The following is a 23,375-nucleotide window of genomic DNA, read 5'->3' as shown; positions in this document are numbered from 1 at the left end:
TTGAGACACTTTAACCTGCCAGAGCACTACTTATCAAAGGATTTTGGGGTGGCATTCCCTATGGAAAGACACAGGAGTTTGCGCATGCCAATGCCCTCTTCTTATCATGGTAATGCCACGATGGTGCTGAGTGCCACTGCAGTCTTGTTCTTCACAGGTCTCTTGTAGGTAGGATAGCTTAATTTCGCACCAGTAGTTGGAGCTCAAGTGACTAGGCCAGACCTACCACTCTTATAGGCTCCCCTGCATCTGGCGCATCTGGCATCTGGAATTCCAGCTCATACTGGTGGTGACTCAACCTCAGGCTGATGCCATTTTTGTCTGCCCCGTTACATAGCCCTCTATGTAGAATCACTTTACTCTCCCACCATTCACAATTCCTTACAATAGCACACAAACTATGTGAAGCAGCAGGATGGTCTTCATTTGGTGGTGAGAAGGGCACATAAACAGGGGTCTTGAGTGTTTCATTGTCAAATGACATAGCAGAAGTATTTAATGTTGCCCTTCTGTGAGGTAATCTGTTCATTTGGCACTTTGGGGCCTTTGCAGGTTTTGAAGCCTGCATTTTGAGTTTGGGGTCAAAGTGCCTGGGGTGAGGCACATATTTGTGGGCTGTGAAGACAAAGTAGCTATGAGATGGGTGAGTTGTTCATTATTTGCTTCTTCAATATGCTGCATGCTCAGCACATGTTGCTGCTTTTATTTATTTATTTCCTTTTTGTAATGTTTTCTTCTTGATCAGTTTGCCATAAGATAGCCTCAAACTCACCTAGCTTTGCCATGGTGGGTGCTACTTCAAATTTGTTGATTTACCTGCGTGTATCTGGTCATACGTTTTTGATTAAAACCAAGAAGAAGATTCTAATGCCAATAGCATGCAAGTAATCATGTGATAGGTGGACAGACCATTTTATATAGATAGATGGTTTGGTTTCAATATTACGTAGTGTTTATGTACTGTGTATATGTACCATTTGTTTTGCTTATTTTCCTTTTGTTTTGTGGGTGAAACTCCAAGAGGCGTGGCCATCATTGCATTACTACTGAGGCACCGCCCCCTAGCTTTATATTCTGAATGAGGAATTAAACGTATCAAAGTGTCAGCTAGCTAGCTATTATATAGTGCCTTTCATATCCATCTATTGTGGACCCCCAAGGCGGGCACCGCTGCCCCAACCCAACACAGATAGACGCAGGAGGCACAAGTATAAGCACACACTTTTATTTTTCTTTTCTTCCTTGTGGGAAACGTATTTTCCCCATTCCCCACATATATAACACAGCTCCCAGCATAAGCACAACACACAATTCTTTTCTTCCTCTTTTCCTTTTTCCTCCTCCACTCCTCTGAGTCGAGCTTCATCTCCCTCCTCCCGAATCTGGCTCACCAAGTAGTGTCAGCTGGACGCTTTTATACAGCACCCGGAAGTGCTCCAGGTATTCATTGTTCCTCTTCCGGCAGCACTTCAGGGGGCTGCTCGAAACTCCAATTCCCATGGAGCCCTGCAGGAGTCTGAGGCACCTCTGCAACCCAGGGTCTCCCGGTCCTTCCAGCATCTATCTATCTATCTATCTATCTGATTCTGCCTACAATAATACAAATATCTATCTATCTATCTATCTATCTATCTATCTATCTATCTATTATTATTAGTATATAGTGCCTTTCATATCTATCTATCTATCTATCTATCTATCTATCTATCTATCTATCTATCTATCTATCTATCTATCCTGCTGACTACACTAAAATTAAAATCTATCTATCTATCTATCTATCTATCTATCTATCTATCTATCTATCTATCTATCTATCTATCTATCTATCTATCTATCCTGCTGACTACATTAAAATTAAAATCTATCTATCTATCTATCTATCTATCTATCTATCTATCTATCTATCTATCTATCTATCTATCTATCTATCTATCTATCTATCTATCTATCTATCTATCTATTATATATAGTGCCTTTTCTATCTATCTATCTATCTATCTATCTATCTATCTATCTATCTATCTATCTATCTATCTATCTATCTATCTATCTATCTGTGATGAAGTGCAAAGTCAATATTTCAGTTCAGATCAAAGACTATGATGGAGTTCACTGCTGGCTGTTCCGTAATCCAGTGGTCTCCAGTACAAGTCCCACAGCTGCTCGATGGTCATGAACAGCAGATAGGGGGCGCTGTGGTAAGTCATTTCCCGAGTAGAGACAGGCACTAACACAAAAGACTAATGTGTTGTTCCCCTCATTGGATGGACCAGAGTGTACTAACTAGAGAATGTGGCTTAGCCTGAAGTTTACTGCGGAAAGGCACTATACAGTATAACGGCACACGTTTAGCAGTTCAGACCCATCACTGTCTCCCTGAGTAACCCACAGTGAGTCAACTCCAAGGTAAAATTTATTGGGAGCAGCTGGGAGGCTGCTGCCCCATCCGCTGTGCCACCCATTATTATTAGCCTGTGTACATATTTGTATTTTTATCAGCTCCCTGCCGTCGCAATTTCCCTTGTTATGAATCACCAAGCACAAGCCCAGGATATAAATAGTGGCAGCGCTTTCTTAATTGCTGTTTTCTTAAGAGTAAATTTGTAGCTTAAACAAGATGCTGCGCAGATGAGGAGTCACTGGTGTAACTGACTCATCCTCGGAAAAGTAAAGTGAAGATAAGTTTGTTTGAAAGTTTGACGAACGCTTGCTCAGCGGGGCACAGAAGATGAACCCTAACCTTAACCTCTGCAGTGGTTGGATATGTGTAAGTGCAGAACATTAGGACAACTGTGACAAGGACAGCCCAGAGATTGTCTTAAATAAATTCAAGTCAAGATCTGGTGGTCCCTGAAGTCCATCTCTCCACCTCACTACTATAAGTTTAGAGGGAATGTGGGGTCTGCCAGGAAATAAGCAGCCAGCGGTGTATTTTACATATGAGAAAGTGGACCGACCATCCACTTAGTAGTCGTGGAGCACATGCATACGGTGCCTATTAAAAGTATTATTCACTCCTTGGAAGTGTTCTTATTTTAATGTTCTACAACCTTGAAGTGACAAATGCAATGCACACGTCTCTATTACAATATATGCCATTTTCTATAGGCTTCCTAAAAGTAGGGTTAATGTTTGTGGTGCGCCATCTGTTGGAATGACAAGTGAAATGCATTTTATTACTGCAAATGCTTGTGATGCACCATCTGTTGGAGTGAAAGAGACATAGCAACCAGATAGACACACAGACACTTGTCCTTTTATTAAGGTAGATGTATTTATTTCTCTATCTATCAATTTATTGTCTTATTTGTCCCATGAGTCTGGTTTTTATATTTTTCCCTCTGTATTTATCCCCTTGTGATTAATAAAGTGCATCTAATCTAATCAGCAAATGGGATGATGTGACAGCCTAGCGCAGTGCCACCCATTTGGATTGCAGTACGGTGTTGTCCTGCCCAAGGTGGCATTTAAAGCACCAACAACATGCATGGCAGTGATCCGTGGGCCTAATAATTGGGCCACCATGTTGAAAAGTGATGCCCCGGCACTGTCTGTGTTAACTGAGTGCACGCCAAGCCGTCAGCTCAAAATTTTCTATAGGCTTTCCTTAAAGTAGTGTTAATGTTTGTGATGCGCCATTTGTTGGAATGACAAGTGAAATGCATTTTATTACTGCAAACGCTTGTGATGCACCATCTGTTGGAATGAAAGAGACATAGCAATCAGATAGACACACAAAGACTTGTCCTTTTATTAAGGTAGATTGTATTTATTACTCTATCTATCGATTTATTGTTTTATTTGTCCCATGAGTCTGGTTTTTATATTTTTCCCTCTGTATTTATCCCCTTGCGATTAATAAAGTTTATCTAATCTAATCAGCAAATGGGATGACGTGACCGCCTAGCGCAGTGCCACCCATTTGGATTGCAGTACGGTATTCTCCTACCCAAGGTGGCATTTAAAGCACCAGCAACACACATGGCAGTGATCCGTGGGCCTAATAATTGGGCCACCGTGTTGCAAAGTGATGCCCCGGCACTGTCTGCATTAACTGAGTGCACGCCGAGCCGTCAGCTCTAAAATTCCGTCAGAGCCGCTCTGTGCCTCCGCGCACTCCACCGTCGGTTCACTCCGGTATAATATTACAGCGGGAAACGATTATCAGGCCAAATCCGTCATTCAGTTGCAAATAAAATTCAGCCGTTTGCTTCTCTTGTGCGCAATTTGTGTTTTCCTGACATTTAAAGCAGTGCCTTGATCCGCCCCGACTCCCACTAAGCGTATGTCTAACCACACAGGCCCTCGTAAAATGGTAAAGTAATAAGCAGTGTCAGGAAATAAAAAGTTTATGTGATTATACCGTGCAGAGCAGATGCCGCCTTCACAAGCACTCCTATCAATTCTCGTGGTAGGCTGGGCCTCGCCGTTATGAAGACATCAGTAATGGCTATCACCGGCAACTGCAGGTAGAGCCTTGGCGCTCGCTGATTAACGGTGCCAGCTAAATGCCAGCCTGCCTCAGCTTTTCTTTCAGCCCATTAAAGCCCATGCAGTTTTTTATTTAATTTCTCTATTTCAGCTTCCCTATTGTAGGATGTCCCTTTGGGCAAGGGGCACAGTCCACTTGCCACCCACTGACCTGGCACATTGAGGTCCAGTGCAATCTAAAAAGCATAAAGCAATTCAAATGAAGCATAATCAGGCCTTTGGGGTCCTGTGTGTGGCCCTAACGGGGATTAGCAGGAGCAACGGTCAGACAGCCATTACCTGAAAGATATCTTCGATGAACTCGGCGATCACAAAGGGGTCAGCTCGGGCCAGCTGACCACCCACGACGGGCACACATGCTCTGCTCTGCCTGCTCATTCATTCACCATGTTGGAGATCAGGCAGCGCGAGTAGAGTTCTTCTGTTTAATTAAATCCCAAGGTCACAAGTGCTGTTTGGAAAAGTGTCAACTCTCTACAATCAATATCAAATTTAACAATATATATATATATATATATATATATATATATATATATATATATATATATATATGTATATATATATATATATAAATATATATCTAACAAGGTGTTTGTTTAATGAGGGCCTGGCAGCACTGCAAAACCAGAAGACAGAAATGTCAGCATTAGCATGCACTCCACGAGCAGAGCGTTAGCCTCCTTGTTCAGGTGTCATTCTCCCTCATTGAAAACAAGATTTGGACAACTTAACTAGCGAGGAGCTGGAGGCTGGCAGCATCACCACATAATAAGGATAAAGAAGCCCTGAGGAGATGACGGGGCACAACTAAACCAGGAAACAATGGGTTAGAAGATGTGGGCATGGCGGAACATTCTGGTGCATTTGGGAATTTGGGGAAAGTTACTTCACACATTTTTGTATTTTGGCCGGGTCTGGTAATGACAGCAAGAGGGCAGCATGAAAAAACTTTGGGGTTCCAACCCGGTCATCCCATTTAACGTCCTGGAATTCCAAAGCACTTAACTGCAGCAAAGAAAAGAAATGATCACAGGCGTTATCCCTTCTGAGGGACGTTTAAGAAAAGACAAAGGGTTTGCTGTCAGGTGTAGAGGAGCTCCGTCTCACAGTTGCTCTGGCCAGTTAGTGACGCTTCCCTCTGTGATGCTTGGGCTCTTATACTGGCCGCACTGGAAGGGGTGGGGCTAAGCGGCTTCCTCGGACGGCGTCTCAGCGCTGTGGGAGGAGAAAGAGACAACATTGTTAGCGGCTGCGCCCCTCTCATCCTGGTGGGTTAGCACATACCTCGACTGAGCCTGGGAAGAGCATGCATGACAACATATTACAGATTTATTGTAGCAAATAGCCTTATTACATACAATAAGTGTAACTACACCAGACAACACATTTATTTCATAACTTTGGTTTCCTCAAAAATTGTTGGTAATTATGATAGACAGCTTCAAGGTGAGCACAAATATAATTTCAGGCTTGACTGTATGAGGGAAACTGGAGAAACTTGAAATGAACTTTGTTGAATTTAATGTGTTTAATCACATCATGATGTTGGCACATTGCATTAGTCCAAATGAACTAAAAACATTTCCTGCTGATTTTTGTTTGGATTTAGCCTCTGAGGCTTCTCAATGTAATATTATTATTATATAGAGCCTTTAAATCTCTCTGTCTTATACTGCTTTTCATATCTATCTATCTATCTATCTATCTATCTATCTATCTATCTATCTATCTATCTATCTATCTATCTATCTATCTATCTATCTATCTATCTATCTATCTATCTATCTGCAACACCACCTGCCCGTAGTGCAAATCCTGCTGACTACGCCAAGTGCTGTTATAGAGTCACACCACAATTCATCCTAGGTTGTTATCTATCTGTCTGTCTGTCTGTCTGTCTGTCTGTCTGTCTATCTATCTATCTATCTATCTATCTATCTATCTATCTATCTATCTATCTATCTATCTATCTATCTATCTATCTATCTATCTATCTATCCTTATTATAGGGGGCTTATCGTTGTGGTACCCATGCCCTCTGTCTGTGTTTGTGCTTTTCTTGTGCCAGTTTCATGTTGCAGTAACAAATCAATCCAGCAAAACAGACCGCCATGTACCGTGTTTGACAATTAATGTCTACTTTGTTGCTATATGGCCTTGATGTTTCTCATGCCTTCACTTATTTATTTTTACATATTTTGTTCAGACAGATCGAAGCGTAAATTTTACACTGAAATTCCTTGGTGGCCACAGCTACCTTCTTGCTGGTTTCTTAAGCCATGGGTTTCCAGCGGTGGGTCACCTAGGGCTGCCTCAAAGATTATCAATAATTGCTCTGCTTTGATGATGCACAGGGATTTGCGAAGGGGGACCCCACCACTATGTCAGTTGATGGCAGTTCTCCAATTCTCCCCCCTATTATGATGATCAGTGGGACTTGAAGACACTAAGAAGGAGAAGGACAAGTTTAGGAAATGCCGTCCTATTGTATTGAGTGATCTGGGGGTCTGTTAGCTCATGCCTCATGCTGGTGGGTAAATCACCAGCTTCACATGAACTCTGAACTGGGTAAGCAGAAGAGACAACTGGAGTCATGGTGGGCTGCCTTTCCACCCTAAAGCACTCCGGGTATAAACCATCCCTGGTCCGTCAGCACTTCCTGGTGTCCCAGAAGCACTGTCCCCCAGGGATCAAGGACCGTCCGGGTGCCCAGGGAAAAGAAGTGCCGCTCTCCCGGTTCCTCCTTCCTCCAGGCGTCCCGGCGGGGCAGGGTTCCTGCCCGTCTATCACAAAGGCTACTGACACAGTTCCCTTTTCATTTTCCCTTAGTCAGGCAGCACATGGAGGAGCGACAGCTTATTAGGAAGGCGGTCATCATGTTTTAGCTCATCAGTGGACGTGTGCCCTGCAATGGACTGGCACCCCATCCAGGGTTGGCACAGCATTGTACTGTGGGGTACTGATAATACAGGTCACATGTACTTGGATGTGCCAATCAACACGCAGCATGTCCGCACTCTCCATCAGAGGGTATAGGGATGGATGCTTTGAATCTCGCCCCCCTCAGTTATAAATTGGATAATCGTGGCCCGCCGCTCGGTAAGCTTACTGCCCTTCTTGGTTGTCATAGAAACCCCCTTGCACCATGTTAGCCCATATTGTATTGCCAATCAGTGATTAGGGCAGATTGAGTTTTCTCGGTACAATCATCATGTTGGTCTTAAAATGTCTGAAGTGTGGCTATTCGAATAAAGAAAAACGAAGGGCGTCCATTTTTTAGGAGAGTCACAGAGATTTTCTCCATTTCTCTTAGCACACAGACAGCAAAATGAAAGAGGGGCTGCTGATGAGAAGAAACTACTGTACACATCGTAATCAATAAGTCAAGGTGGCAGGATTAAGGCACCTCAGAGTGACAAGGGAGCAGCTGGGGTAGGTGGCGGGTGCCAAAGCCGGCGACGCTCAGGACGTGTACGAGAGGGTAAAGGCAACTGCGTTCAAGACGCGGTACTGAGGCGTTGGGTGGGCTTGGGTGTGCCGTGACTCGGCAGTCGTCAGCCTGCACGCATTGTGTCTTGTGCGTATCTAGTTGGAGCTGTGCTGCGTTCGGGAATTTCAAGTGTTCTTTTTAGAGAATGTTCAGTTTTGTTTTCAAACTGCGGTTGGTCAGAATCTCGACTCAGAGTCATGAAAAGGTTTGGGGCAGCCACCCGTATAATTGGTTTCTTGGCTGCAAAGTTGAGTAAATAAATACGACACTGCTGTGCACATAACCGAGTCCAAAACAGAACTGAGGGAATAAGGAAAAGGTGCAGGCTTTTATAGGAGAAGACAGGAAGTGAGATCATAGGGGTCGGGCACATGAAGGTCTTCAGCCATTGGTTCGAGCATGGACGTGACATCACAGGGGCCGGAGCCAGCAAGAGGGCCAGGTGGGATCTCCCGTGAATGGTCTGCAGGAAAGGGAGAAAAAGAGTCAGTGCACTCTGCCACATCCCTGGTATGACTCGGAAACTGCTCTTACTCAAGCCCTTTAGCTGCCTCCCATGAACATGTGTGTGACTATATATATATATATATATATATATATATACTTTATGATGTGGTACCGGACTACTCACAAAATTATTTTTTATGATGGGTCCCTGCCTTGAAACAGGCAGAGAGTCCCATCTGGGATGCCATTGTGAGAGCTAGCCTGAACACAATCAGTCGGACACCGGAAGTTAAAACCACACGCGTTTATTTAAAAATCCTGCACAGCACACAGTGCCCCTGCACCAAACACCCTCTTCCTCTGGGCCTTTCACTGGTCCCTCTAGGGCCGTCTTTCCTCCTCCCAAGCGTCGCCTTCTTCTGCCCGACTCCGGCTCCCCGACTATAGGAAGGCGACCCTTTTTATAGTCAACCGGATGTGCGCCAGGTGCTCGCTGACGTCCTTCCGGTGGCATGGCGGAAGTGCCACACGAGCACCCGGAAGCACTCTGGGTGACCCAGGATTTCCTTCTGCCAGCACTTCCTGGTGTGGCGGAAGTGTTGGTTTCCAGGGCTCCAATAGGGTTGAACTTCCAAGCTCGGTTCCTGTGGCCCCCATACTAACCAGGGCGACTGCCCTCTCGTGGTCCAGGGGAAGTATAGTCCCTCTCCCTGTCCTTCCAGGCATCCCAGCTGGGTATGACACCCAGCCGCCTGCCACAACGTATATAAAATCCTAAGCTTAAAAGTGCAAGGGCTCTGGCCGTCCGCCACACAGGATTAGGCCCAAGAGAGGATCTAACCCCAGACGTGAAGCCATTCATTCACTGGCTCCCAGTTAAGTTTAGGGCAGATTTCAAAATCCTCCTTTTAACATATAAAGCATTAAATGGCCAAGGTCCGGCTTACTTGTTGGAACTTATCATAACTTACAAACCAGAGCGCACATTAAGATCTCAAGATGCTGGTCTGCTTATGATTCCAAGAATTAATAAAATAACAATGGGAGGTCGAGCTTTTAGTTACAGGGTCCCTAAACTGTGGAATGGTCTGCCTGCTACTATAAGAGATGCCCCTTCGGTCTCAGCTTTTAAATCCCAGCTGAAGACTCACAACTTCAGTTTAGCACACCCTGACTAGAGCTGCTGATTAACTGTACAAACTGCATCTCTGTTGTTAGTCATTAGCACTAAAACATAAAGAACATGAGAGTTAGAATTTGTTACTAACCCTCACCAATTCTGTTTCTCTTCTTGGTACTCAAATGTGGCACTTGGTGCTCACTGCCCACCTGTCAAGTTGTTTTGCCTGCCTAAGGTAAAGTCATCCCTGATGGAGGATCGCAGGAATTGTGGGAAGGAGGGGGTCCTTTCATCGGATTGGCTGGCCCAGCGCTGTTTCAGCCATTGAATGGCCAAATGGGGGAGGCAGCTTGATGGATGATGTCTCCAGGACTCTAAATATATCCAAACCTTCTTATGTGATATCATCTACTGTTAAATTCTGCTCCGTACTTTTAAAACTTTTATTTTTATACTGTATTGAGGATTTGTTCTGTGTATTGTATTGTATTGACCCCCTTCTTTTTGACACCCACTGCACGCCCAACCTACCTGGAAAGGGGTCTCTCTTTGAACTGCCTTTCCCAAGGTTTCTCCCATTTTTCCCTACAAGGTTTTTTTTAGGAGTTTTTCCATTGTCTTCTTAGAGAGTCAAGGCTGGGGGGCTGTCAAAAGGCAGGGCCTGTTAAAGCCCATTGCAGCACTTCTTATGTGATTTTGGGCTATACAAAAATAATCTGTATTGTATTGTATTCATTCAGAGGCAGACATAAGCACACATACACACTGGTTAGCATGGAACTACATGTCAAAATAACCCCCCCATGGAAGGACAAGTGGAGTACTTGGAGCAGTGACACCTGACCACAGGAAAAGCATGCAAACGGCACAAGGAGAGCACCCACGCTGGAGCTGTAAGGTGCAGAATTAGCTTCTGTGCCACTATAAATAGAAAAAAAGAAGACTTTGTTATTGTTCAATTCTTGTTTTTCCATTTGAGAGCTTTGCCATGTATAGGTGATGTAAGGATTATCCGTCAAGTCCTATTACAGAATTATTCATTCTGTTTACATTCATTCTCTCAGAACAGAAGCCACACTCTCTTCTAGGCTAAGCCCCCAGCCCTCCCGTGTGAAATGGAGTCCATAGAAATAAAGCCTATTGGTTTTGTGTTTCATACACAACTGTAAATTGTAAGCATACATGAATAAAATCTGCCTGCATAAAAATTGATTGGCGTAGGTGGATTAGATGGGCAAAATAAAAAATAAAATATGCCAATTTATCTACTGTAGCATTGAATAAAGCAAATTCTCTGTTTACAGATTTCAGAAGTGGAAACACTTGGTTCAATTCACCTTAACAAAACTCTCCAAAATCCAAATGCTGCCTGCAAGTCTGACAAAATGCCTACTGTACTGGCTAACAAACCGGTGCCCATCTTGACTGGATGACGGGCACAGAATGACCTCGGATGGGCCGGCACTCTCACTGATAATGGGCAGTTTAGGGGCACCAATCCAGCATGACTTGGCCGATTAGGAAGAGGAAGATTACAAGAGAGTGGCCAAGTGCCCACTCCACACAAATGCCCAGTGGTCTCTGAAACGGTGCCATTTGTGAGGTCAAGTACGGACTTTGGATGAGAAGACATCCCTCACAATCGCCCTTCCAGGTCATCTCAAAGGTGTTCAATAAGAGTTGAGGTCAGGGGTCCACACAACAACAACAACATTTATTTCTATAGCACATTTTCATACAAATAATGTAGCTCAAAGTGCTTTACATGATGAAGAAAAGGGAAATAAAAGACAAAATAAGACAACACTAATTAACATAGAATAAGAGTAAGGTGTCCGATGGCCAGGGAGGACAGAAAACATTTTAAAAACTCCAGACGACTGGAGAGAAAAAATAAAATCTGCAGGGGTTCATAGGCCATGAGACCACCTGACCAGCCCCCTCTGGGCATTCAACCTAACATAAATGAACAGTCCCTCTTTGTATTTTAGGGTTCTCATGGAAGGACTTGATGATGACGGTTATGTAGACTTCTGGCTTTTAATCCATCAATGTATGGACATCACGGTGCTTTGATCAGGTGGTGGTGGTGCAGGTCGCCACCACAAAGAAAACCGGGAAAAAGAAACAGAAGAGAGAGTAGGGGTTAGTACGGATTTTAGAGCCACCATGAATAGTTATTATAATATACTTGTAGCTGCTGAAGTATAAGGTGTCATCAGGCACGGGTAAGACGCGTGTCAAAAGAATTCTCAGAGTCCAAGAGTTCGTTTTAAAGGTATTTAGTGAAAGTTAAAGGCAAATAATCCACACAAGAATAAAAGAAAAAATAGTTACACACGTAGAATAAAAGGCAAAAAAAAAGGGAAAAATGTGTCTTCTTTAAACTTAGCTTTTCTTGAAAGACTTTAGTTATTTCTATGCTTAAAGGTTCTTAATTTCTTCTTCTATATGCCGTAGCGTTCGGTGCGGTACTTAAGTAAACAAGTTTTCTTTACTTGTTATTTCTCACATTCAAAGAGCCCGTAGGACATCAAACATTGTTACGTGCGGTCACGTTTCTTCTTCTCTACTTAAAGGTTCTTAATTTCTTTTTCTCTACTTAAAGGTTCTTAGCTTCTTCTTCTGTACGCTTTACGTACGGCAGAACACATAAATTAAGTGCTGTTTTCTTACATATTTACTTCACAAACTCAAAAGGCTCGTAAGCCGGTTGGCACATAGGCAAGTGCACAGGCAAGGTCACGTGCGGTCATGGTTAAAAACCGTATGCCTCTACACGTTATACAAGGCAAGGCTGTCACTGACTAACTGAAGAATAATGTTTACTCTAAGCTGTTAGAAATGGTAAGAATATACCAATACGATTCTGTTTACGGGGGTTATAGGAACCTCCCATGATTTATGCATTGTCATTTAAGAAATATTCATGAATCTTATAGAACAAGGAAAATGGCTCTTACGATACTAGCCAACCCTCGGCGTAATTATGTATTGATGGGTGAACATTTCCTGAACGACACAGTTGTCCAAATGGGGTGGGTTTGAGGACATGACTGTGAGTGAATGAAAAGATGGAACTCTGGAGAGAGCAACATACAATTGTCCGTGACTGAACACTGGTTTTGGCAGATACAGGCGTATCGTTTTGAAAGTTTGTCCCTGTGCCTTATTAATTGTCATTGCAAAGGCCAATCTAACAGGAAATGATCTGCGTGTAAAAGTAAAAGGCAAATTTGAATCTGATGGGGTCAGGGATATGCGGGGAATAAGGACAGTTTGTGAGGTAGGAGCTGCGATAGTTTTACACCCCAGTACATTGCGGTGAATGCTGGTAACAGTCAGTCTAGTGCCATTACAGAGACTTCTTGCTGGCATGAGGTTTCTGAGAAGTATGACGACTGAACCAATTTTAATTTTGAGTTTATGCGGAGTCATGCCAGTGGGAGCAAGACTGTTAAGAAATTCTTTGGGGAATTAAACTTGATCTGCGGGATCGTCTGTGACGATGGAGGCAACGTTGGTGCAAGTTACTTCATTGGTAGGGATAAGTTTCAGTACTTGTTCATTAAGGTGAAGCGAGTCTTCATTGGTGACGCTTGTTGTTCCGGAGTCACAGTTGAGAAGTTGATGTCGCCATATAGTTGTTGAACGGGATCAGAAATAACAGGAAAACAATGTGAAGGTAATGGACGTGGGAGGAGTGTTAGAGTTGGCGGGCGGGGCTCTGTCGTGCGTGCCATAGTCAGCTGCTTAGTGAATTGTTGGTGGGTGGGGCTCTGTGAGTTGGTGGGCGGGGCTCTGTCTTGCATGAGTCTTGCTTGCGATGGACTTAATTAGAGTGAATTATACATATAGATTGGATGTACAGAGCATCAGGATTAAACTGAAATGAAGTTATGAGAAAGCCATGTTAAAGTAATGTGTTTTCAGCAGTGCTCCACTGTATTAGCCTGGCGAATTTCTATCGGTCAGCTATTCCAGATTTGAGGTGCATAACAGCGGAAGGCCGCCTCACCACTTCTTTTAAGTTTAGCTCTTAGAATTCTAAGTAGACCCTCATTTGAAGATATAAGGTTACGATTTGGAGTGTAAGGTGTCAGACATTCTGATATATAAGATGGAGTGAGATTATTTAAGGCTTTGTAAACCATAAGCAGTATTTTAAAGTCAATCCTGAATGACACAGGTAACCAGTGTAGTGACATCAAAACTGGAGAAATTTGCTTGGATTTTTGTTTCTGAGTTAAGATTCTAGCAGCTCCATTCTGCACTAGTTGCAATCGATTGATGTCTTTTTTGGGTAGTCCTGAGAGAAGTGTGTTACAGTGATCTAGTCGACTGAAAACAAAAGTGTGAACTAATTTCTCAGCATCTTTCAATGATATAAGAGGTCTAACTTTTGCTATGTTTCTTAAGTGAAAAAATGCTGTTCTAGTGATCTGATTAATATGAGATTTAAAATTCAGATTACAGTCAACAGTTACCCCTAAACTCTTTACCTTCGTCTTGACTTTTAATCCTAATGCATCAAGTCTATTTCTAATAACCTCATTATATCCATTATTGCCAATCAGTAAAATTTCTGTTTTCTCTTTATTTAGCTTGAGAAAATTACTACTCATCCACTCAGAAACACAAGTAAGACATTGTGTTAGTGAATCAAGAGAGTCGGGGTCATCAGGTGCTATTGATAAATACAGTTGCATGTCATCAGCATAGCTGTGGTAGCTCACGTTGTGCCCTGTGATAATCTGACCTAACGGAAGCATGTAAATCGAAAAGAGCAGCGGACCCAGGATAGAGCCTTGTGGAACACCATATAGAATATCATGTGTCTTTGAAGTATAATTACCACAACTAACAAAGAATTTTCTCCCTGCCAGGTAGGATTCAAACCAATTTAAGACCCTGCCAGAGAGGCCCACCCACTGACTAAGGCAATTTCTAAGAATGTTGTGCTCAATGGTATCAAATGCGGCACTCAGATCTAAGAGGATGAGAACAAATAAATGGCCTCTGTCTGCATTTACCAGCAAGTCATTGACTCCTTTAACAAGTGCAGTTTCTGTATTGTGATTTGTTCTGAAACCCGACTGAAACTCATCAAGAATAGCAGGTTAATTGAGGTGCTCATTTAACTGCATAATGACCGTCTTCTCTAGGATTTTACTTAAGAAAGGCAGGTTAGAAATAGGTCTAAAATTTTCAAAAGCAGAGGGGTCAAGATTATTTTTCTTGAGTAGGGGTTTAACTACAGCAGTTTTAAGACAGTGTGGGAAGACCCCTGTATCTAATGACGGACGAGTTTACTATGTCAAGAATATTATCAATTAGCACGCCCGATACTACACAAACCACTCCAGTTCCTTTATGCCTTTATGGACCTGGCTTTCAGCACAGGGGCTTAGTCATGCTGGAACCAAAAGAGGACTTTCCCCAAAAGTGTTATCACAAAGTTAGAAACACACAATTGTCGAAAATAATGTTTGCATGCTGTAGCATTGACAGTCCCCTTAAATGGAAAGCAAGGGGCCTTGACCCAAACCCTGAACAACAGGCCCTGAGCAATACTCCTCCTCCACCAAACTTTCCCACTGTAGCACACCACCAAGCCACGACTCTGCAAAAACATCTGACGAAATCTGGCCATTCTGCCCAACAAAGATGGCCGATCCCTAGTAGTAGATCCCAACTCCCAGGATCTTAAAGCAGATGATGCAAGATCAATGTTGAACTGGAATTAAAGTCATTTATGCTTTTCTTTTATTTTCCCTCCTATCTGCCCCCCACATCTCTCTTTTTAGGACAAGAGCGAATTGGAAAAGACTCTCACTACGAGCAAGAGGGGAAGGTGCAGTTTGTGATCGACGCTGTTTATGCAATGGCACACGCCTTGCACAACATGCACAGGGATCTCTGTCCGGAATACTCGGGGGTCTGTCCTGACATGGAGCTCGCCGGAGGGAAAAAACTACTCAAGTATATCCGCAATGTGAGTTTTAATGGTAAGTGGAATCGCTTTCCTCATAGTCTTTCACATTTTGTAAAAAAAAAAAGTAACAAAAATACTCAAAAGAGTAAAACGAGACAATCCAAAAGTGAGCAAGTCCCAATACACAATCCGTTAATAACAGGGCACCTACTATCAGCAAAATCAGTCAATGCACATGAAAAAGCAGCACCTTCAAACAAATGGAGCGAGTGGTCTCATCTTGTGTGTTTTTCTGTGTACTTTGTACTGGGTCCCCATTCCAGCTGACTTGTAAAGTAAGAAGGGGGGACCCAGTAGGTGTGACATGCAGGGCGGACCCTTCTCTTGGGGGTTCCACTCACACCGTACACTGGAGAACATACGAGAGGAGACGTTTCTCCTAACATACATTTGTAGAAGCAGCTTTAGACAAAAAAGTAGACACAACTGCAGGAAAAGGAGTCCAAAAGGTTTGAAAAGTATATTGTATTCCGTGTGATCTCCTTCCAGTCATGTTTTAATCTCTTTCAAGACATCAGATTTTGAAGTTCTTATTGGACTGATGCCTTTCCCCGAGGTGGCTTACACCACTTGAGATACGACTGGCCTGCGTTTCTTCCATACAGGAAGATGAAGTGACTTTCTTGTGGTCATGTGGTGTCAGAAGTGGGATTTTAAATCACAGCCTCAGGGTTTGAAGTTCACAGTATTAACCACAATGCCACACTTCCTGTTTTTTCTTCTACAAAGAGTATAATGGGAGCACAAAAATATAAATTAGAGCAACTAATAGTATTATTCCAAAATAAGGACTGCAGTTTTGTAATCATGGTAAACATAAGAAATTTGACAAATGAAATGGGATCATTCAGTCCATCAAGCCTGATTGTTGGGCTCTTAGCCAAGCTGTCCCCATGTCTCATCCAGATCCTTCTTAAAGATTGCCAGTGACACGCAATGGCTGCACAGTGAAAGTGACAATACATCTATCACTAACAGTCCAAAAGTCCAAAGAATAGCAGCAAAACGGATTGACGGATAATTAACAACACTAACAGAGTCCAAGAAAAAAATAAAAAGGTTTGAAAAGCACGTTGTATTTTGCAAGATCTCCTTCCAGTCCCGTTTTCATCTCTTTCAAGACATCAGATTTTGAACTTCTTTTTGGACTGATGCCTTTCCCCGAGGTGGCTTACACCACTTGAGATACGACTGGCCTGCATTTCTTCTGTTTTTCCAGTTGGAGCACAAGAAGATGAAACGACTTTCTCGTGGTCACGTGGTATCAGCAGTGGGATTTTTAACCACAGTCTCCAGGTTTGAAGTTCACAGTATTAACCACAATGCCTGTCTTTTCTTCAAGAACAAGCATCATCTAATGGGAGCACAGCCATATAAATCAGAACAACTCATAGTGTTATTCCGAAGCAAAGACTGCAGTTTTGCAATCATAGTAAACATAAGAACATAAGAAATCTGACAAACGAGAGGGGGTCATTCAGTCCATCAAGCTTGATTTTTGAGCTCTTAGCCAAGCTGTCCCCATGTCTTATCCAGGTCCTTCTTAAAGATTGTCAGTGACATGCAATGGCAGCACATTGAAAGTGACAATACATCCATCACTAACACAGTCCAAAGAATAGCAGCAAATACATGACAGACCGTTTGATGGTGGTGTAGAACTTTCATTTTGGTTCATCCACCATTAGAACATTAGGCAAGGTTTGAGGAGAACTGGCCATTCAGCCCAGTACAACCCATCTATCCTGTCCAGCTAGTTCACCTTAGTTTTGAAGGTCCATAAACCCCGACTGTAGACCACACCGCTTGGTCATTTGTTCCACGTGTCTATGCTTCTCTGTGAGAAGATTAACGTTCTACAGTTTGCACAGTTTACCCTTATCAAGTTTCCAACTGTGTTCCTGATGTGTTCATTTTAAAGTCACTGTCTCAATCCTCTGGACTAATTCCCTTCTTAATTTTGAGCACTTCATTCACGTCATCTCATTGACACAGCTCTTACCCCATTGCTTGTCTTTGGACTTTCTGCAGTGTTTCTATGCCTATCTTGTAATATGAAGACCAAACCTGCACCCAGTTCTCCAGGCGAGGTTTCACCTGTGTGCTATTAAGCTTAAGCATGACCTCCTTGGACTTGTGAGGGTCTCCTCCCAGTTCTCATAATACTCATCATTTTTCATAGTTTTGAATGTCGGGAACCCGTTTGGGAACAATTTGAATTTATTTTCATTTTCCAGTCTATTGTTTAACCATATGTGACCTGAGTTACAGGTCATGTGACCACGATCGTTGTGCCAGTGACGTAACCATAAGTTTCCAATATTAATACGACTGCGACACAGGTCGAGATTATCCTTCGGTTGGATTATACTATAAACAGCAGTCTTAATTGATAGTTAGTTTCTATTCTGAGTAGGCCAAGTGTTGGGTTTGTTTCGGTTTCCTTCTATTCTTCGCCTTTCGCTTTCGAGTTCTGGTTTGCCCCCAGGGTTTTGGTTGCTCGACAGGGCCGTCTTAACGCACTGGGCCACAAGCAAAGGGGCTCATATTTTTTTTCTGATGCCTATGTTTCTGTTTTGTTATCAAAACAGGGACCCCAGTCCCCCCCAAATTTGCCTGGGGGGCTTATGATGCTGTTAAGACGACCCTGTTTCACGATATACTGTATATGTTTTGATCTTGCCTGGCACACACTGCAATTCGAGTTCACGTTATTATCTCCTGATCCTTTCGCCTCTCACAACAGATCAAACCACACCCTCCGTCTCATCGTTGCCGGCACGCCATCCCACCATTGAAGGGGAGATAAGCCCCAGGTCCCCAGCAAACTAAACCGTAAAACACGAGGTGCAAACCTGCATTGTTTTTCTAGCTTTCCTTAAAGATCAAAAAAATTGATTTGTAAAAAGATTTGTTTTTTTTCAAAAAGGGTGTATTCATCAATATTTTGTATTTATTTTCAGCCTCCTTACCTTTATAACAGGCAATTACTTGACAGTAAAGATTATGTTATTCTCTGTTAGTCGGTGACAGGCCTGTAATTGCAGATGCTTCGGGGCTGACGTGACCAAATATTGAATTTCCTTCTCATTTTTTCTCTCCTGTCCTTAGGCAGTGCGGGCACGTCTGTGATGTTCAATAAAAATGGGGACGCACCTGGACGCTACGACCTTTTTCAGTACCAGATCACAAACACAAGCACCCCGGGATACCGCGTGGTTGGCCAGTGGACCGATGACCTGCAGCTCAATGTATGTGCAAAAAATTACATTTGGTGGAATCGATCGTTTATGAAATCTTGGGGCTGCTATAACTTCTGTGTGTTACTTACAATTTGTTTTCATTTTTTTAGACAGGTTTTTCTGGTTTCTTGTCTTACCGTTTTGGGTTTTTAAATATTCAGATTTTAATTCTGAGGTTAAGTTTTCTTTTATTAAAAATGTTTTCAAAGTTTGTTGTGCATTTATGTATTTAGTATGTATTTCTAGTTGATAGTACTTATACTTCTTGTCGTTTGTGTGTAAAGCCTGGGGGGTGGGCCCTCCTGCTGCTGCAGCCATGGGACCACCCCAGCCCGACGCTCGATGGCACAGTTACCATAAACAGCTTAAATATGGCAGCCTCTCCAAGGCTCATAATAATAAGGCTTCTGTCTCTGTCTCTGTTTGTCAGGCTGCTGAGCTCCATCTTGTGGGACTCCTTACAGCAGTCTGGGAAGGGGCAGGGTCAGTTAGCCTCACTGGGCGTCTTCTGGGCATTGTGGAGGGAAAGCGCCAGTGCCCCATCTTGTCCCAGAGGGACATTACATACCTCAGACGAGCCCAGAAAGTGATCCTGTGATGTGCGTGTGTGACAATGGATTTCTGATCTTGTTTTGGGATTTGATTATTGGTTTGGATGTTGCCTTCTTTGAGTCGTCCCTTTTAGAAAACCTTTTGAACTTTGACTTCTCTGTTTTTGAATTCTCTTGTAATTTTTTAAAAAATTGCTGTTTAGGGCATCTATCTATCTATCTATCTATCTATCTATCTATCTATCTATCTATCTATCTATCTATCTATCTATCTATCTATCTATCTATTATTATATAGTGCCTTTCATTTCTATCTATTGTATTCCTTTGTCTCTTCATCACCTGTAGTAACAGGTATCAAGTAACAATACCACCTGGAGTTTACCAGCTGATCCCAAAGTACTAAAACTTTCATCCATCCATTTTGAACAATTTTGTATTAAATGATCACATGAAGAAGTTGAATATTCCCCTGGCCTCCCAACCCTGGATGGGATGAACACCAGTCTCTAACTGAGCACCCACACTTTGACATTTTGGCATCACTGATTACCCTAAAATCAATCTCTCTCTCTCTCTCTCTCTCTCTCTCTCTCTCTCTCTCTCTCTCTCTCTCTCTCTATCTATCCTGCCTACTACACCAAAATTAAAATTATTTGTCTATCTGTAATATAGTGCCTTTCATATCTATCTATCTATCTATCTATCTATCTATCTATCTATCTATCTATCTATCTATCTATCTATCTATCTATCTATCTATCTATCTATCTATCCTGCTGACTACACTAAAATAAAAATCTATCTATCTATCTATCTATCTATCTATCTATCTATCTATCTATCTATCTATCTATCTATCTATCTATCTATCTATCTATCTATCCTGCCAACTACACTAAAATTAAAATGATTTATCTGTCTATCTGTAATAAGGTGCCTTTTATATCTTATCTAATTGCACTTACAGTTGACTGGGGTTCAGATTTAGCAGAGCAGAAATTTCACCTACTGACTTGTGGCACAGGGGGCATCGTATGGCAGTCACCGAGCTCTTGTATTCACCGTGTTTGTCTGATGGAGATTACACAGCTGAGCATTTGATTTTATGCACCTGTTAACAGGTGGTGTGACTGAGACACCTGAATTCAGTCATTCGGAGGGTTGTCCACACACTTTTGGCCATGTTGTGTATCTATATTGCCTTTCACATCTCTCTCTTGTCTCTGGCACAGTTTCCATTCACATGAGAGACGTATAAGAAAACACGTCATTTCTGTTCACACTTGGCATGCAATAGCCTGCTAGGATAGTGCAACTGCTGACCTTGCAGTACCAGAGCTGTGAGAACGTCTTTAAAATTCAGCGCAAATGCAAAACCAGTCAGTTTGGCACTGTATAAATAATAATTTATCCACGTCAACTTTATTTCCATCTGGTCACCCTCTATAACTGAAACACAGGCTTTTTCGAAAAAGCTGTCTCCAGAAAAGGAAGAACAGTGGTTGGTGGTAATGGTGGCTCAGTCCCTCCTCCGGTCACATTCTCTGTTGGCTCATGTCTGTTTATTACTGGGGGTGGCAGGGAGGGTAAAGGCACCGTGGCATTGAGTGTTCACCCGAACTGAATTTATTTTACTAAATTGCTAAGACTTTTCAAAGGGGATGCCCAGCAACAGCGTAAGCTGTGGTGTCTGTTTCCTTTCACAACGTGCCCATGTTCTTATTCTACCGTCCTTTACGTCAACTGGCTGCCATGCTGTGTGCCTAACTGAGGCCTAACCCTGCAACATGCCTGGCACAATACGCGACTGGGAATAAGCGTGAAGACTCAGAAACAATCTTGCAGTCGTTATCATTTGCAACGGCTCACAAAGCTTTGATATGAAAGGGGCTCTCAAGGCTTAGGGCCAGTTTATAATACACGCTCAGAAAGTGTACACATCACAGCTGCCTTTGACGCGTCCTCTGAGCACATCCTCAGAAATTAACTCAACCCATGTGTGAGTTGCAGTACCAGCGAAAAGTCGGGGGGGGGGGGGGGGGGGGGGGCGGTCACAGTGTGATAAAAGTTGGAATGTGACATTAGAGTCTCTGTTTACTATCTACATGTGTGTTATCGTCTATTTACCCTTTTCTTTCAAGTTCGTTATTGGATTGGTCTACTTGGGCACCCTAAATTATAACACACACATACATAGATTCACACACACTCAGACCCTAACCACAACAGTGCCCTACAAATGACACACACACACAGTTGGATAACTTTTAGCACTTAAAACCACTCAAGTGCTATAAGAATAACACAACTTGTCACTCTCTCAGCACATCAAGAGACGTATTTATTATCGGCAAAAACAACATACGATGTTTTAAATAGATCTAAAACCTAAATATTACCTTTGGTCTCCAAAAAAATATTAAAACATACAAAGACTCAGCCCTCTTGATTATAGGATATTTATCAGCCAAGAATACCTTCTTCTCGTACTGTTCCTACTATTGAGTGGAGCTCTCACCCTCAGCTTTAATAAACCTTGCAGCACAGAGCTAATGGCAAAATCTCCAGCTGTGCCAGGTGCTCAAAGAAATCTGCCTTATTACTTCAACCACTCTAAACATTAAGACAAAGCATAGAAAGATGAAAACAAGTTACTATTTATTAAAGAACAATAATAAGTAATAGATAATAAGATCGATAGTAAAGTCCGGATAAAATAGTCTTAAAAAAGCTTACTGAAAGGAATCAGTGATGTCAAGGATGAAAGTCCCAGGGCAGCATTTGATTTAGCAATCAATATTCATGAAAATGAATATATTCAGATGAAAACTGGTCACACGTGTCTTTGCTTTATTCTCTGACGTCGCTCTTCTGTTGTCACTGTTTCTTCTCTTCTTCTTCTGATGTTGCTTTCAAAATGAGGCATATTTATTATAAAGTTTCATGCCGTGGTTTATCAACACCTGATTGGCTGGCTGTCAATATGATGGATGAATTTTGGTCAAACTCTTTAATCTGTCTTTTCCCAGATAATAAAGTTCTTTGATCTTGCCTCATGTCCTCCTTTCCCGGGCTTTAAACCAAATTGTTGTACCAGATGTCTATCCATAAACTAATCAATAGCCTTAGGTGTCGGCTCAGTCGGCTCAGTCTTCCTTTCCCAGGCTGTAATACCAAATTGTTGTCCCAGATGTCCATCCATAAACTAATCAATAGTCTGAGGTGTCGGCTCAGTTTTCCTTTCCCAGGCTGTAATACCAAATTGTTGTCCCAGATGTCCATCCATAAATAAATAAATAGCCTGAGGTGTCGGCTCAGTCGGCTCAATCTTCCTTTACCAGGCTGTAATACCAAATTGTTGTCCCAGATGTCCATCCATAAACTAATCAATAGCCTGAGGTGCCTGCTCAGTCGGCTCAGTCTTCCTTTCCCAGGCTGTAATACCAAATTGTTGTCCCAAATGTCCTTCCATAAACTAAACAATAGCCTAAGGTGTTGGCTCAGTTGGCTCAGTCTTCCTTTCCCAGGCTGTAATACCAAATTGCTGTCCCAGATATCCATCCATAAACTAATGAATAGCCTGAGGTGTTGGCTCAGTTGGCTCAGTCTTCCTTTCCCAGGCTGTTATACAAAATTGCTGTCCCTGATGTCCATCCATAAACTAATCAATAGCCAGAGGTGTCAGTTCCGTCTTCCTTTCCCAGGCTGTTATACCAAATTGTTGTCTCAAATGTCCATCCATAAACTAATCAATAGCCTGAGGTGTCAGCTCAGTCTTCCTCGCCCAGGCTGTAAAATCAAATTGTTGTCCCAGATGGCCATCCATAAAGTAATCACTAGCCTGAGGAGTCTGCTCAGTCGGCTCAGTCTTCCGTTCCCAGGTTATAATACCAAATTGTTGTCAAAAATGTCCTTCCATAAAGTAATCAATAGCCTGAGGTGTCGGCTCAGTCTTCCTTTCCCAAGCTGTATTACCAAATTGTTGTCCCAGATATCCATCCATAACCTAATGAAAAGCCAGAAGTGTCGGCTC

General features: G+C 42.6%; 1 protein-coding gene across 1 annotated transcript in view; it reads left to right on the top strand.

The window, feature by feature from the left end:
* LOC114668449 (metabotropic glutamate receptor 7) overlaps window positions 1-23,375 on the top strand; it is a 507,860-nt gene that overhangs the window by 343,354 nt on the left and 141,131 nt on the right. Inside the window, exons 6-7 of the mRNA XM_051921002.1 lie at window positions 15,359-15,559; window positions 18,658-18,797. Coding sequence (XP_051776962.1) covers window positions 15,359-15,559; window positions 18,658-18,797 — 341 coding nt within the window. The remainder of the gene's footprint in view (window positions 1-15,358; window positions 15,560-18,657; window positions 18,798-23,375) is intronic.

This window comes from Erpetoichthys calabaricus, chromosome 18 (genome assembly GCF_900747795.2).
Source record: "Erpetoichthys calabaricus chromosome 18, fErpCal1.3, whole genome shotgun sequence".
NCBI classification, from domain to species: Eukaryota; Metazoa; Chordata; class Cladistia; order Polypteriformes; family Polypteridae; genus Erpetoichthys; species Erpetoichthys calabaricus.
This window is presented reverse-complemented; position numbering and strand designations above follow the sequence as displayed.